Consider the following 17,135-nt stretch of genomic DNA (forward strand, 5'->3'; position numbering starts at 1 on the left):
ATGTCAGGCAGCAGTTTTTTTCCCTAGTTTTTCAGCTGTATGTATGCAGCTTCAGGTTGGTACTGCAAATAGCTGACTGCAGGAGAAAGCTATCACTCCCATATCAACAACAACCTGGCATGTGAGAGCTGCACTCACGCTGATCAACCTTCCCGTCCTTAAGCTGAGTTATGCCCTCCCAAGCTGTGCCGCCTGCCTGGGCTGGCATAGTCCCTATGAGCACACCAAACAACTACGCGTCAGAGGACAAGCCACCTTTCAAGCTTGGCGCTCGCGGCCGCCACAGCGAGGCTGCACCTCAGCGGCAGGCGGGACCCCGCACCCTCCGTGCTCCCACCGCCCCCCAGCGGCTCCCCCGGCCCCAAAGAACCCACGGGCACATCATCCCGCTCCCCCAGGCCCGCAGCCCCGGCCCCGCAGCCCGGCTCACCTCAGCACCTCCGCGCTCCGCCCACCGCGCCCGCGCTTCCGCAGGCGGCACCGCCAGGGGGAGGGAACAGCGGCACGGCCCGCCCCAATGAGCGAGCGGGAAGTGCTGGAAGGGGGCAGTGATGGAGATGGGGGCACAGGGCGTCGGTGGGGGGTCTGAGGGATCTGGGTGTATGTGTTGAAGACTGAATTGCATGGGAATTGGGAGTTGTTTATTTTCCTGAAGTTCACATGTGTAATATGTGTGTGTGTATATATATATATAGGGTCTGAGGGGCTTATGAGTGGGTCCTGGAATGCCTGTGTATAGAGTGAGGGGTCTGAAAGGACCCAGAGTGGGGCACAGTGTGTGTTTATAGAAAGGTGTGTGCATGAGCTCTCATGCGGAGGTTTGAAGGTTTCAGTAGGTAAAAGCCCTGCATGGGCTGCATACAGGGTCTGAGAGACACATGCATACATGTGTGCGAATATAGGGCCGTGCCAGCAAACTTCAAGCGGCTGCTGCTGTGCAGGGTGTGAAGCACGGCAGGTGCAGGGTGTGAAGCATAGCAGTGCTGTGTTGCTCGGCTATCTCTGGTGCAGGTGCTGGACCATGAGAAGGACGCGGTGGCAGCTCTGAGGCGGAGATGGCATCCTGCGGAAGTTCTGGGGCAGCTTTTAGCGGGTGTTTGCAGTGCGAATGCAGACCTACTTTACATAGTGAAGCTCCATACCCGCAGCATGGGATCACCCACCCTCCTCCCGGTCTCTCTTCCCGCCGTTGCCGTACCCTGCGCTCCGCCCCGTCTCTGTCCCCGCCCCTCTCTCTCTTTCCCCTCCCTCCATCCCGCTCTCGGTCCCGCCCGCCGCCCTCGGGGAGTCGGAGGAGGGGCGAGGCGCCGACCAATCGCCTTTCTCGGTACGGCGGCTGCGCGGCGCCGATTGGCCGCCCGGCCTGGCTTGACGGGACCCGGGCCGGTGAGAGGAGAGCCCCGATTGGCGGCCGCCGCCGTCCGGCCCCGCCCCGCCGCTCGCCCCGTTCCCCCCCCGCCGGGCTGTGGCAGCAGCTCCCGCCGCCGCAGCGCGAGTCCGGCCGTGCGCGCGGGGCGGCTCCAGCGCGCGATGGCGGCCTCGGCGGGCCGGTCCCTGCCGCTGCTCCTCTGCCGCCGCCGCGGCGCCGCCGCCGCGCTGTGCTCCGCCGGCTGCTTCCCGGCCCTGGGGCGGCGCCGGCAGCAGCAGCGACACCGGACGGTGAGTGAGAGCGAGAGCGAGGCGGGAGCGCCCGCCGCGGGGCCGTGCCCTTCAGGCGGGTGCGGGGCGAGGGGGCGGCGGGAGCTTCACCGCACGGAGCCGGGACCGCGCGGGGACGGCGGCAGCTGCGCGTTATTCTTAGCGCCGCGAAACTTGAGCGGGGCGGCGGCACGACCCGGGTGGATCCCGGCCCCGGCAACTTCCCTCGGGCCCCGGGGGGGGCGTGGAAGAGCGGCGGCGGCGGAGCGGGGCCGGGCCGGGCCGGGCGGGCGCTCTCCGGACCGCGCCGAGATCACGGGGCCGGTGGTGGCCGCCAGGTGGCGCGCGGGCAGCCCGCGGGGTCGGGGCCGGCACGAGGCTCGAATCGCGCCTCGCAGCGTGTGCGGCCGGACTGCGGGTAGCGGGGCTCAGGGGGGTCGCACAGGCTGCAGCACGGCCACGGGGATGTGCGGCTGACGGACTAGGGCAGGGTGACCCCAGGGTGCCTTTATAACGTCGGTGCTCCTGTAGTTCTGGTCTGCCAAGCAGGCGCGGTGTAGCTGGCGTACACTATCGCTCGGTGCCTCGAAGTGATGATAAATGGACTTTGTTGAAAGAGAGAGGAAATGGTAAGTGCTCTTATGCACGAGTCCCTTCAACGGGAGTGTGATGGAAGAGCAGGTATCTGTCTGGTGACTTGACTTCTATGAGCGAACAAGGAAGAACCCTCTCAAAATGGGTGAAGTGTAAAGAATGGTGATTGATAACATTTAGATAACATGAGACAGAAAGAGTATGAAGGTCTGAACTCTCGGGTAAATACCTGGCTTAGAAAGATTCTGATGGTATCCCAGTAATACTGGGAGATGTGGGGCTGAAGTAAAGCACTTGCAGCTTTCTTATGCATTTTGAAAGCAGTGAACAGACTGCTGGTAAGTGTGGTGTCCCCTTCTGCACAGGAATGGGTGGGTGGTTGCAGCTTTGGAGAGGAGAATGGGTGAAGTGTTCATTCATAGAGCAAAGCATCAGAGCTGCTGGTGTGGAGGGAGCTGTGGATGTCTGAGTGCTGCTGGGACATTGGCTATGGACATGGGCAGTGGGAGAGGCAGGCAAATAAGATGAAGTAGGAGTCCGATTCCTTTTTCTGTGCAACTGCTATGTGGAAAAAAAGTGGCAAAGAGTGGAAGCAGGAGGAGTGATGGGGAGGAGCCTGACCAGCGCTTGGCAAAAGAGGTTTGGGCTGGTGCAAGGAATGCTGCAGCAGTGCGAGCACACAATCTCTTGTGTTGGCTTTGTGAGCAATGGCAGGGGAGCGAAATGCTTGGTGGGCTAGCAGGGTATTGGCTCTGCTAAGGTCTGATAGCACTCATAACATCCCTAGACTGTAAGACTGCCTGTTAGCAAGGCCTTTGTCCTGCAGTGCTTCCTGCTGCTTGAAACTCGCTGCTGCCTTTCTGTCAGATAGCTTGTCCTCAGAAGCATAGAGAGAAAATGAAGTAGATGTTCCTGAGAGGAAACTTCCTTAGGAAGCAAGAGAATGTCCTCATTGGCTCCCTGCTTGTTCTGAGCGGTGTGGGTGTTAAGGGGAAGCTGCCAGAGGTAAAAGCTCTGTGCTGCTGAGATGCAGTGCGGGTGGGAAGCAGCCTTTTGTGAAAAAGCTTACTTCTTTATGAACCTCGATTTTTTTCCCCCATGCATGATGTTAAATAGACAAAAGACTCAAATACAGCTGGTTTTGCATGTCAAATGCTTAATCTTTGTGGCTTTCACCTGTAAAGAACAGACTCTTGTTATTGTCTTGGTGTATGTAACCAGCTGGTTCAGCTCTGTTGGGTTAAGATGTAATTGGTTTTTTCAGTTCTGGAGAAGAATACCGGCAGGAAATCAAGGGCTCAGCTGCATATGGGGCTCTGTGGTACTTAGTCCTTGTGATTCTGGGTAGATGGCAGACTCCCTTTAGGCTTAAAAAAGAGCGAGAGAGGACTATAGAGACTGAATTGCCTGCAGATATCAAACAGTATCCGGCTGGTTTTAAAAGCTGCTGTAGGTGAGAACTGGAGTTCCCTATGCTGAAAGGTGCACTGAGAGGAGCAGGATTTTGGTGCCGGCACTCCTATGCTGAATCCCACAGAGAGAAGATGTGTTGTACAGGATGGGAAGTCCCGGGCTTAAGATAGGATGGATTCTATACGAGGCTGGCTCCGCATACAGCAGGTTTTGGCTGGTCTTCCGCACTGTGGCTGAAACTGTTGCAGCATCAGCTTTCAAAGAAGCTGTTGCTATATTGTGTCAGGATAATGTGGGCCCTGTAGCCACCTCATGCCCTGGCTGTTACAAGCCTTACTTTGTTGCCATTCTGTTGCTTATCTCTTGAAACAAATGTATTCGATAGGCCACACTTGGATATCGCAGGATTCACGTTGTGGTGCTGACCGACTGCCAGCGCTGCAATTGCTGGAAGAACATCTTGGTGTGGTGTCTGGATTTTTGCTGAGGATGGGAACTAGCAGACTTCTTTAATTAACTGCACGTCTGTTTTCCTGATCTCGCCTACTGCCGATCATAATTTTAAATGAATGATTAACAAGCTGAAGAACTTGCTGGCTGTGCAATGAATTGCACAATGAATTGCACAAAATGAAAAAAGAAAGGGTATAAAATAGACCTTCGCCTATGGAAGTCCATGTAGATGTTTTACAGCAGTTTAGTGTTGTTTATCTCTTTTGATCTGATTTATTTCTTCCCCCCCCGCCCCCCCATAGTGTTGGATGAGTGATACATTCATTTTCATGGGATCAATGGCATGTGGGCTGTAGAACAAGAGCAAATGCACTTGATGTCACTTGGAAAGTCAAGATAGGATGTGGCTTGAACTGAAATATAAATAAATCTCAGCACAGCAGAACTTCTGTAATGTAAAGAGCCCTAGTAATTGTTCACTTCACTGCTCTCCACCAGAATTCCCTTTCCTCACCTCCTTCCCACAGTCATGTATTTGTTGCCCTGCTGACTCCTTGCTCACCTCACCCTGGCAGGAGGTGGCTAAAGGGTAACAGTTTCTGGTAGCTATCATTACCGCTTGCCCACTTCAGTGCTGCCTAAGCTAATTAAATGCGAGGCCAAATGAGGTCTGCTGCCTCCTACTAGATTTACTGTAATAACGGAAGCTACAGCTGAATGCTCATTTTGAGGGTTCAAAAGTAACGAAACGTTCAGTGTTTTAACCTTAAACAAGAAAAGAGAATCCATCCTCAGCTACTCATGGAGCAATGGAACTAAGCTGGGAATCTTGGACTGCTCAGCTTTTTTTTCTTTTCTTTTTCCTGCTGTTAGATTGCATTGGGATTTCTTGTACAACCAAAAATGGTCACGGAGACCCATTAGGTGTATGAAACTGATTCATTCTTACAGAGCAAAGTAGGTTTTGAAGGGATGCTGAACTGAAAAAAAGCATTTCAGAGCTTTGATGTGCCAGTGGCATCTTCTTCTTGCAGGGAACAGTAAGAAGTTTTACTTTGTAGAGTCTGAGAAATACCCTTGCAGGGCTGTGTATGTGAAAGGTGTGATACTCTGAGAGCAGTAAATGATGGCAATGGGTGAACAAGCCATTACTTGTTAGTACTTTTTTTTTTTTTTATTTAACAGCCCAGTCTATGGGAATAATCAGGAGTTTGTCTGTAGGCTCTGTGATGGGAAAGGAAGTTACGGTCACGGTAAGGTTGATCCAACCATTAATACAGAAATTCCAGAATAGATTTCCTTCCATCTGGGGAATGTTTCTGAACCCTCCTCACACAGGAGGGGTGCAACTCTGCTTAGAAGAGTCAAGCCTGAAAAAGAAAGGAAAAAAAAACCCAATGCTTTTTGTTCGTTTTCTGAAGCTGTTTTTAGCCTCACCTTAGAGATAAGATCTTTCTATGAGATTAGCTTGCATGCAGTCTTGAGGGTGAAACTTAAGTTTTATACCTTCTTGTCACATTGGTGCTATGAGTCACTTGCTTGCCAATCTATAAAATAGTATACAGATCACAAATTGATCATTTGGATTACTTCTCTGTTTGCAAGTGCTTCCTATCCGTGGGGGTGCAGAACTGATTTTAGTTTGGGGATGTTAGTTATTTGTTTGTTGAGCAGGTGTTTGGACTGTTGGCTGGCTGTCAGTTTTCCTCAGCTCTGCTGCTGCCTTATGCTGCCATAGTCCAGGGCAGTTCTCTCTGCTGAGGAGGAAGCACCCCAATCTATTAAGTACTCTCTAGATAAGGGACCATCTTGGATATCACTGTTTTGTTGTTGGCATTTTGGTACTGGCTTTGTGAGGGCAAACTAGACTGAGCTGGAGTTAAGGAGTGTTCTGTCCTTGAGTATCTAATGATGAATAGAAAATGACTTGTCTTTTTCTGTTAAAGTTTTGGCAAAGGGTTTTCTTCCCAGTACTAAGGCCTCGGAATGATATGTCATCTTAATGAAGATGAAAATATGCGGTACTTGAATGTGACGAGGAATTATTTTCCAGTAGGGCAAACCTATGGGACTTCGCTCATGTCTTGTGTAAAATATGAAGTATGGCTGCTATCTCTTTCTGCATTCTTGGCAGCTCTTGAAGAATTAAGAAACACAGAACGACTTGCATAAGTAGGAGAGGAAAAAATGTGGAGGGCAGCCTTGTTTGAGTGAATCACTTTTATTGGCTTCCCCAGGAGGAAGGGATTGCCGTGCAATGAGGTCATTGTCAAATCTCTGAAACTGTTTATTGGAATAATTAAAATGGGATTTTATTTGGATAGATAACTTATGAGGGACCTGCTGGAGGATGGCCCTGGCTCCCCACAAAGTGAGTTATTAAACAATGGTTAGTGCAGGGTGACCTCAGCTCAGTAGCCTGCTTTCATAGCACTTGCATGAGATTGTAACCATCCACGGAGGGAGAGGGGAAGACATCCTGGTGCACAAACAGACCTCCCCCTGAAGAGTGCTTAAGGGTTGTCTGGTCTTAATGCTTTCAGAATGGTGAATTTGCATGGGGAGCACAGCATACCTGCCAACCCAGAGTGTGGTTAGCTGTGTTTTTGCAGGCTGGTGTGTGCCTGCTGGGCTTCCATTGGGGCTGTGCCAAGCACTGTCAGTTGTCCTAATGGGATACAACAACATCTTACATGCTCCCATAGCAGCCATAACGTGAACTCTGAATGATCAAGTCTTGCATCCTGTCTTGTAGCCTTCTGTGAACAAAATCGTGTACTTTGAGGTTTGAGCCTCAAGCTTCGTGAGGTTCAAGAAAATTCTTTGTGAAATGCATTGCTGGTTTGAGAGGGTTGTGGTGTGGAATAGTGCTATGATAACCATTTCTACTGCTTACATCATGTAGGTCTTCTAGCTGTGTATGCTGTTATCTGTTTCTTCCATTAAGCAAAGCTTATCTGCACTCAAAGTATTATGAGGTAGTCAAGTGGTTTCCAGATAAAAGTGCAAAGCCAATGCTTTTCAAATGTATGTAGAAGCAGGGTGTGTGTGTGTGTGTGTGTGTGCATGTGTGAGCTGGGGACATCTGAGCCCTCTCAGACAGGTGCTGCGTGGAGCTTCTTGCTGCACAGCACCCGAATGTGGGGTTATGTAAGGATTCCTTTGCTACAGCATTTCAATTCTGTTGGTTGATATAAACAGTTTGAAAGTAGGAAACCAAGTAACTGGATTTATTATATTAATCTATGTGCAATTTTGGATGGGGAAACTCACTGGTTGGTCCTTGAGCGAAGTGATCATAGGCAGCTGTTGGCAAACTGCATCCTTTCCTTCCAGATGGAGTGGAGTTTCCAGCCTGCCTTCCAATTTTCTAGGTCATCTGCTGGAAAAGAGTCTAGCAGAGTCTCTTTTCTATGCTCTGCATAACCATGTTACCTTGAAAAGCACTGAGCTAGGCAAATCTTTCATTGTTTTATTTTGTTATGTTGTATTTCCTTAAGCAGCACGCTGAGTTTATTTGAATGGTCTCGTGTCAATTACGGCTCTACCTCGGAGCTGCTAAGGAAAAATGCATTCCCTAAATACAGCAGTGTAAATGTTTTGTTTCTACCTTTGAGACTTGTATGTTTTAGCCTAAAACAGCAACTTTAAGAACCATTCAGTTAGGATCTGACATATGTTCCTTGGAAACTCGTAGCTTTGCCAACAATTTGTAAAAGGTATGGCTTCCGATGAGCAGGAGGTACTTCCTTGACATATGGGCTTGCTTACTGTCAGCTAAAACGTGACTTGGTGGAAGCTGCTGAGCTGTGACTGTTTGCTCCTCGTGAGCTGCTTTTCTTTGTATGGGTTCCTTCCTCTGTTCGTCTACCTGTCACTTGGCTAATTAGATACCCTAGATTTCCTAGGTAGGGTATGGGGTAAACTTCAAGCACTCTCTGTGGTGGAGCACTCTAGGAAGTATCACAGAATCACACAGAATCACAGAATTGTAGGGGTTGGAAGGGACCTCTAGAGATCATCAAGTCCAACCCCCCTGCCAAAGCAGGCTCCTTAAACCACATCACACAGGTAGGCATCCAGGTGGGTCCTGAATATCTCCAGAGAAGGAGACTCCACCACCTCCCTGGGCAGCCTGTTCCAGTGAAGTACTTGGTAAGTCCTACGAAGCAGTAGTTCTAACTTGAAGTAGATTTTAGATTTCCATAACAATCTTTTCCAGGGCTCTTGAAGCTTAAAAACCCAAAGTTGCATGAACTCACAATGTAGTCTCAGAGTCTGGCTTTTAATCTTATCTTTATGATTAAAGCTCACCTTCCAGCAGATCCAATAGCCTCTTGAGAAGCGCTGTTTGCTTCTGTGTCATGCTATGCAGGTTTGCTTTTCCAGGCTCATTGCTCCAGGATACTCTTCCAATTTCTTCGCTTCTGGGAACTGTAGAAGTTTGAAAACACAGAAAAGGGCTGTAGACCTTGCTTGACTTTGACAAAAAAATGCCTTCTAATGATGTTGAGCTCTTCATGGCTTGCAAGTGAAATCTGTAGAATAAAGAGTAAATGGATATGGGGTAAAACAGCACAAGTGTGACAGGAGTATCTCAAATGTTGTATTAGAGAGCACTGGCCCCAGGGTCTGCATGGTGTTTCTTTGCAAGGTACTTGGGTGCAATGACTGGTGTCATTATGCCCGCAATGCTTGCTGCTGGGAAGTATCTGACATACTGTGTCCCATTCACATTTCCTAGATGAAGGGTAACAGGAACAAAAAGCTGTTTAAAAGTAATTTAATTTAATTGTGAACCTCTCTGAAACATTGTAGGGATTCTTTTGTGGGGGAGAACTGAGAAGGGAGGTTGGCAGAGAAGGTGTTCTCTCCCTCAGATAACAGAGACTGGAGAAAAGGAAGAGATTTTGTAGGGGGAAAGGATTCCTTTTTGGTGATGAAAACGCTTTAATTCATCGTGTTACTTGGGAAATCCTCTTGGGTTCCTGCAGGGGGATGGGGAAGTTGCCTGATGTTCTGCCGGATGATGGAGCACAGCTTGTTTGTAATGCATAACAACATCTGCTGTGTCAAAAGCTCCCAAGGGGGACAGCTGCTGCTGCAGGGCTATTCCCCTTATCAAGGGACTTGTTTCAAAGCAGTGATAACAGAGATTCCATTGTCCAAATATTGGGTTGATTTGATAATTACCCTAATAATTGTTTCCTCTCTGAGTTTGGGGTATTGTATTAAGAGAACAGTCATCTTTATTTGGACTCGGGCATAAGTGATTCAGGAAAACCAATTCCAGTCCTGTCTTAAGAAAGAGGAGTTGTATTCTGTCTGAGCCATGTATATTGCTAGTAATGAAACCAGCTCTTAATGCTCTCCTCTGAGTTAAATGAATATATTAAAGATTTTTCCCTTCCTATTGCAAGCTACAGATAAGCTGTTCTTGTGCTTTATGAACTGCTTGGAAAAAATACAGTGAAGTGCTATCTGGCTGTCATTCAGGCTGTGGCCAGCACTGTGTGCAAGGACTGAGATGAGGCTGCAGAGTGTGTGTAGTTTGAGACAGTTTCTGTGCAAGTGAAGGCAGTGGGAGCAAACATAAGGTGAAGATCCAGACTTCATTTCAGCTGCAGCATCACATGTGACTGAGTGTCCAGGCTTACCTGCAGTGTGCTCACTGTGAAGTAACAAGCTGTTAAATCAGAGGTAGCTCAGCTGCTTCAGACAGCACTTTTTTTCTTCAAAACTTTCTCATTAATGAAGCGTTTCTGACCATTTAAGAAGGTTGTTCCTAGAACTTGCACTCTTCGAAAGTGTGTCTGGATGCCACATTATCCACAGAATTTACTGGCTCGGCAGATGAGGTGGGGCTCTGAAAGTCAGTCTTCCTGCAGATCTGTTTTCGAAGCGCCTGGAAAAGTGGAGTTGAAAGGAGAAACCATTACAAACATAGAAACATTCTTTCCTAACCACTTGATGGAGTGATGAGATTCTCAGTGCCAAGGAGTGAGAAGCTGTTGGTCCAAAGCAGAGCTTTGCTTGGAAGCCAGAAAACCGTGAACTTCTCTGACCACAAAGTTGAATAGATTTATAGTGTCCAAGATTAATCTCATCTCAAGAATAACTTTATCCGAAGATAAATAGTGTGACTCAAATTTGCACATGTACTCATGAAAAATATCCCACAGTTGTGAATCAGCTCGTCACTCTGGTGTGTAGGAGTGACCGTTTCCATATTTCCTCTTGGCATTTAACGCACAAGAGAGTAATATTAAACAAACAGTTCCACAAGTACTCCGCTTCCTTATTTAGCTAAATTGAGTAGGGCGGGAGATGAGACAATGCAACTCATTGCTTTCCAGTTGGCAGGAATGTTAAGGGAAAGGACTGAGGCTTTGGGTGTCAGGCTGTGAGTTCAGTGGGGCTGTATTTTCATGACCTAATTCTTGGGCAAATGTGGAAATAGAAATGGCTGTTGGTGGCACAGACAAGAGATGCTGCCTTTGTTTTGTTCTGGGCTGAAAAATCATCAGGCTCCAGTTTGATGCAGCCTTATTCCTGGAGGGTGGGAGCTCAGCATCCCCAGATCATTCTGGTATCTGTGAAGAAGAGGAATTACCTGAGCATAGGTCAGTTTGAAACAAGTACTTTAATCTCCTACAGGATTGTTTGTTGCTGTGGTCAATCCGCTGACATTAATATAGTTTGAGCTCCCAAGCAAGGTGGGTGTGAAGCTGACTCATCCTCAATGCTTTTGTCCACATTTATACTGTAGGAGATTTGGCAACATTTGTGAGCAGAGTTGCTGTGATTAGATTGACATCTATGTAATGGAGTGCACTGTCGAGGGCTGCTCTTGGAATTAGTGTTGAAGCACAACAGTATTTTTCTAGGCAGTATTTACATAACTTATATGGATTTCTACACTGGATAGCCTGTGTTGCTGTACCACTGTCAGCTGATAGTTGTATCTCTGTGTTTGCTGTCTTAGTGTACGGGTCTGATGGCAGTGGAGCTCTATTTGCCTCCTTCAGGATGTGATTTTTATAGCTACAACTTAGTGCCAATGATGCTTCACGTTGGATTCTGACTCAAGAATATATGCAAGTTTTTCTGTATTTGTGGGAATGTGGAAGTGCACAAAGAAAACTGAATTGCTGTAACTGTGTTCTGAGATGCTGTAAAGTGTATGGAGGTTGTACTGTGTGGATGACTAACCAAACTGAATGGAAGCCTCACTTCGGTGGAGGTGCTTATCAGTTCTTTGCTAAAAAGTCAAGTAAGCCCTCATGTCATTCTATTGAACACACACTGAGAAAAGCCCCAAACCAACAAACAGCACAGAATTCCTATTTGGTAATTTTTCTGAATGTCCCCCTGAGATGGGTTAGCCTGCATCCCTCAGGCTTTCCTAAAGCATCCTGTGGAAGATAAAGCTCTTTGTCTTTTCAGCTCTTTGTCATGTTTTCCAAGTTTAAGATACCTTCTGTTTTCATAGTATTCACAAATATCTCGTGAATCTTGTCTCTTTAGTTTATGGTGCTTAAGTTCTCAAAAGCATCCACCTTTTTTTTCTCTGTAAACACAAAATGGCATAAAACACATCTGAATGAGTTATTTTGGCCATAATTTGCCTTGAAAAGAGCATATGTTTCATCTGAACATGGTTGTATTTACTTGCTAGGAACTGGCTCAGTTTGCATGTAGAACTTAATACAGAGTGAGTAGAACTTATGTTTTGTGAGCTGTGTTTATAACCGCAGCTCTCCAGTTCTGATTAATCTCTGTGCTGAGATGAAGTTTGCACCTCAGTATTCATTGTCAGTCATGCCAATTTGCATGACGTTTTTCCATCCTCATTAACCATCTCTTCAAGCTTTCCAGCCTGAAGCTTGTAAGAATGAACAGATCTGCCTTAGACTGTGTATTATCTGAAGAAGTAGAACTGGAAAAAAGCATCTTCTTTCTTACTGTGAAGACATTTTACTGAGTCCTTCAATTTCTACAGTGGGCTGTTTGAGATGCATGAAGTGCTGGTGCATAAATGTGAGGTCAGCACTGGAAGTCTGTGTGACTCCAAGGGAGGGAAATTCTGATCTATTACATGCCACCTGAATATAAAATCCTTCCAACTCTCGCTGTGAAATATAGCTACATAATTCATTGCAGAACTGAAGAGTATTACATTGAAAATACATTGTGAGTCTAATACCTTTATCTTCTCTAAAGCAGATAATGAAGTTCAAGGTGGGCAATATTGAAAATGAACTTGATAGCATGCTAATCTGTATAAATCAATCACGTAGATTCCCAGGGAGGCTAGTATGCCAGTCTGCCGGGAAGGATAATGATAGTTCCAGAGAGAAGAGAATACTAAGAGTAGACAAAGAATGGAGCATGGCTGAGCTATTGCCTCATGTTGATGTTCCGGTTGGTGATCTCTTGCTGTAGTATTGCAAGGTTTTGATGGCACTTTGAAGCACTTGGGTGATTTCTTTTAGATTCTTGACTTAAATTCCAGTAACCCTTGTGAGAAGATGCTCTTGTTACCTATAATATGGTCTTTTTAATGCTGTTGCTGCAATGTATTTTTTCCCCCTACACAATAGCATACTTAAAAGGAGAATAATATTTTCTTCAGTAAGGCTGTTATTTAGTGATAGATGTTCACCTCCTTCCAATAAGACTACTGAGTTGTTGTAGGGCTATTAGTTGCTCTTAAAGAATAAATAAATATATATTTATTTATATATATAAAGAATAATCCTGGAGTAGCACAACCTTATGCATACCACAAAATGCCTTGGCTTCCAGCAGCCTTGATTGGTGGTAACAGGCTTGTGTTGTGGCTTTTGCTGATAACTGATCTGATAGGAGAAAAAGAACTGGACTCTGACTTGATGCTTGCTGCTTTTCCACCCACGGGTCTGATCAGCATTAGTCATCTCTTTCCATACACAGTAACTAGGATAGAGCTACAAAGCTCAAAGGTAGGATGTAGTCTGCTAACCATTATGTCCTGAAGAGAAGAGGCAAAGAGGTGTGCCTTCATGCTGACTGTTGTGGTCTTAGCAGCAGTCCAATCGATTCAGTTTTTTAGTTCCAGATGGTAAGAATAAAAATAGTTCTGTTTAGAGCAGCTTTGAATTTAGGTGAATAAAAATATGTGACAAAGCAATGCCACACTTAGCTACTAAAAGCTGCCTGTTTCCCTGCTTGTTTGTTGCATTAGAAACATCCTGAGCTCATCTGCTGCACATGCTTCTACATTGCAGCGTGGGCCGTGTGAATGTTAGTGTTTGATTTGTTGGTTTAATCTAGTGCTCAGAGCTTGCTTTGGAGTGCAGGACCTCCTTCCTTTGCAGAAGCAGTCCTTGCTTCATCTCTGGTAAGACAGTCTTCCTGGAGTCTGTGGAACAAAATATGACTCTTGCATATAGGCTTTTTTCTTTTATCTTAAGCTGCTACTTAGATAGTAATTGCCTTTCAATCTCCAAAACAGGCCCCTGAATGCTCCTTGTGGCCTATGTGGTTGACTAAGCGCCATTTCTTTAGGACTGCCAAGAGCTCCTTCCAGCCCTTGTGATGCTGGAGGTGCCCATTGCTGATGTGGCTGCTATTCTGTCTTTGTACGGAGTGTACCTGGACAAGGTACATCTCACCAAGTATATCGGTCCTTTCTTTCTAGCTCTTGTTCTGGTACTTCTGAGATGCTATGGCTCTCTGTAAAGCTACTGAGTGTGACTAATATCTTATTTGCTGAAAAAGCTAAGTACCAGTAGCCAGCAAGATTAATTGCATGTAATGTGCTGACTGGCAGCTCCAGAGCCTCCAGTGATAAATGTCTTGCTTGCGCCTTTCTCTGTCTTCTCCCTTTTCTTCTGTCTTCTAATAGCTGTAGTTTCTGAAAGGCAGACAGACCCACATGGTGCACATAGCACTATAAAGTATTTGCTTAACCAGTGCACAGATTGTTATGCATTGATGTTTCTGCAAATTAATTTTTGATTAAGCAGCTTTTTGATGATTGTTAAAGCCAGGCTGTTCTACAGCATTGTTGACTGACTCATCTTGTTAAGACCTTTAACTGGTGATAATTTTAAGCAAGAAACATACATTATTATCCTTAGAGCACTACATAGGGATCCTAAAACTTGTGGGGCAGTTTTCAGTCAGAATATGTTGAAAACAATGTTTGGAATACAAAGTTGAGGGTACGCGCTTGCATACAGCTTAGCATTCTATGCTTATGTTAAGATTATTCTAGTTTAGAAAAATACCATGGATTTGCTGTCAGTAGAACAGTAATCTGGCAGGTTCCTGTAATACTGGCAATGTATCCAGTCAACAACAAACTACTTCCAGTGAACTGCATAGAAGTTCAGCATCAAATGTTTCCAGTGTTACTATTGCTTTATTAATTCAGATAAGACAAATGCCTCACTTCTACTTCTTAGATGCTGTAAAGTAGGAAGTTTATGTTCAGATTTCTATGTTTCTATATGTTCTATGTTTCGTGTTCTATGATTTCTTGATATGGTTATTTGCTGATTCCACAGTCAAGCAAATTGGTAGTAACGCAGCTTGTGAATTTTAGGGCCATCATGATTTTTTTATTTCTTTTAATTTTTTTCCCCTCTCTTGGTTTCTTTGTAAGCATTTGTTTTGGCAAGGAGCTGTTTTGCAAGGCATCCATCAAGTAGTTGGAAGCACAGTGCTGCAAACAGCCCCACTGATCTTGTGGTTAGTTATAGCTCACTCTGGCTTTTCGTTCTTTCCAGTGGAAAACTTAATGTTTTGGTTAGAGTACTTGTATGAAGGGGGAGCCAGTGCATAGCTTCCCTTGCCCTTATGTCTGAGCTGTGAAATGTGTAGAGGACAACCTGGTAGGAAGAAATGCTGTTGACATATTCCAGTATCAGTACAAGTTTGCAAACTGGATATTCTTCTGGTTTTCAGGACTTGTAGGTGTGGGTTAATATGCATGAATTGCAGGGTGACCCTGACTTTGAGAAGCTGCTGCAACTTGCTTTGTACCCACACTGTAGCTGTGTGCTGGGAAAGAGGCCTCAGAGGAAGTAACTTTATGCAGTTCCTGTGCAGGCAAGTGACTGACCTTCATGAATCCTTCCTTGTCTGGATGCAAAAGAGCTTTTCAGAGCACACTACCAGCCCTGTGTGGATTTCCCCAGGTATGCTGTAAGTAAATGTTTAGTTTCTAGGAATCTCTGCCCCTTGAATGGCATCCTTTGAGTCATTCCTGGAGAAAAGGGATATTTCTTGGACCTCATAAAGGATATTTGACTTGTGATGTTAAACTGGCAATTTGTTCTGTTTTTAAAACTGCCTTTGGGATTGAGTTGTTCACGTTGCTGAAGTCTGAACTGGCAAGAAGGAAGTTTATTGTAAATAAGACTGCAACCAGAATCAGGCTGCCCGTTCCTCTCTCTGGACCCGTGTATACATCAACTCCAGGATGCTTTCAGAGGGAGTTTCTTGGTATGCAGCTCTTGAAGCTTGCCAGGGATAAGCACAAATGGATTGTTATTTAATGCTGTATAATGGAACAGATCTAATTAGCTTTATAGTTATTAGAGATATATAGAACATACTGTACAACTGTGTTTTTTGGAGATTATCAGAGGTCGACTTTGCTTTGCTTTGATGACCTGTCTGCCTCTGCAATATGGCCATAAAAAATATTGCATTCAAATAAATCACTGTGCTTTAGGAAATATGATGTCAGGTATACACACGTGGCTGTAATAGTACTGGAGTTAAATCTTGGTTTGTGCGCAGTATAAATACAGCAGGGTGGTTTCTGCTTTGGAAGAGTACTAGAAGGGTGTGAGTGCTTTGTAGCTGGGGAAGCTGGCCCTCTTTGACAGCGTTCAGAAGGAACTGAGTTGATACTGCTCCTGAAAATGTACCATCTCTTGTACCATCATATTAACTGGGTGTCTTCTCCATGTGATGTCTAGTAACCCTTGCCTTAAGTGTCAGTGTTTAATGGCAGGAGTTAACAAACTGCTGGGACAGAGATCAAACCAATTAAAAACTTAGGTTGTATTACAGAAATCTGGCTTAAAACCAAAAAACCATGCAAATAACCAACACAACATAGCCATGTATGTGTAATATGTACATAATAACATATACTTCTCCTTTTCCAAGACAAATGACCAGAGAAGGCCCTTCTGTTGCACCTCATCTGTCTTTCTCCCTTAGCGGGGGATTTTTCAATCCCTCCAGCAGCTTTGCTTATTGCTCAGAATTAAACCAAATGGTTAGAAAGCAGTTGAGTTGGAGGGATGAATCCCACCTGGCTCAGCTCCCTCTTTGATAGTTGGAGGGACTTGCTGCCTCCATGTGTGTGTGGAGCAGCTGTGTTTGCAACAGCAGAATGGGAAGCAGATTTGGAGGGGGCTGTGGCAGCCTCTGGGGTGAAGCTTTGAGCATGGACTGAGCAGCACCTTGCTCAGCTGTGCAGCAGCTTTGGCCTTCCTCAGCCCAGAGCATGCAGTGAGTAATACGTGTTATTTCTGCCCTGGGAGTTCTGGGCTCCTGTTTGCATTAGCCTTCTATGTTATTTAATATGTTGTGTTGTAATTATCTGGCATCTCAAGTCCTAGCATTGCTTGGGTGTTATGAATGCCGCATGGCGGGGGAGGGAACAAATTATTTGCAGTTCAAGAATGGGCTGTTTATTACCAGGACAGTTCCCTCTGGGGAAACAACTAATAACAATAAAATATACATCTCTTGTTTTCCCCTTCAGCCATTCCCCAAGTCTCAAAGAAAGTTTATAGCAACCCTGGAAACTATGGCGTAGATACCTTTGGTGCCTTTTGTACATGTTTGTGTTACAGTGGTATCTTCATGGGAGATCTCTCATTCAGGAGGAAATATTTGAAAACTTTGCCAACAATACTTGATATGGTATTGCTTGTGTGTGTACTTAGATCAGAGTAAGCCTGTTATATTGGTGGGTCAGAGGACAAAGATTGTCTTTTTCAAGCATGCAAGTGGCTGGTTAAAGCAAA

General features: G+C 45.7%; 2 protein-coding genes across 8 annotated transcripts in view; one reads left to right on the forward strand and one right to left on the reverse strand.

The window, feature by feature from the left end:
- Nucleotides 1–508, reverse strand: part of MICU1 (mitochondrial calcium uptake 1) — an 88,053-nt gene extending 87,545 nt beyond the window's left edge. For 5 of the 6 annotated variants that reach the window (XM_015866299.2, XM_015866298.2, XM_015866294.2 and 2 more), the window contains exon 1: nt 431–507. The gene's annotated coding sequence lies outside the window, so the exon portion shown is untranslated. Of the gene's footprint in view, nt 1–430 lie in introns of all 6 variants that reach the window. The other variant, XM_015866295.2, reaches the window with a different exon arrangement.
- A 1,007-nt stretch (nt 509–1,515) lies between these two features.
- The window catches only part of MCU (mitochondrial calcium uniporter), a 78,022-nt gene continuing 62,402 nt past the window's right edge, over nt 1,516–17,135 (forward strand). For both annotated transcript variants that reach the window (XM_015866303.1, XM_015866300.1), the window contains exon 1: nt 1,516–1,659. In XM_015866303.1, coding sequence (XP_015721789.1) covers nt 1,531–1,659 — 129 coding nt within the window. In that variant the 5' untranslated portion in view covers nt 1,516–1,530. The remainder of the gene's footprint in view (nt 1,660–17,135) is intronic.

The sequence above is a fragment of the Coturnix japonica genome, chromosome 6, assembly GCF_001577835.2.
Source record: "Coturnix japonica isolate 7356 chromosome 6, Coturnix japonica 2.1, whole genome shotgun sequence".
Classification (NCBI taxonomy): Eukaryota; Metazoa; Chordata; class Aves; order Galliformes; family Phasianidae; genus Coturnix; species Coturnix japonica.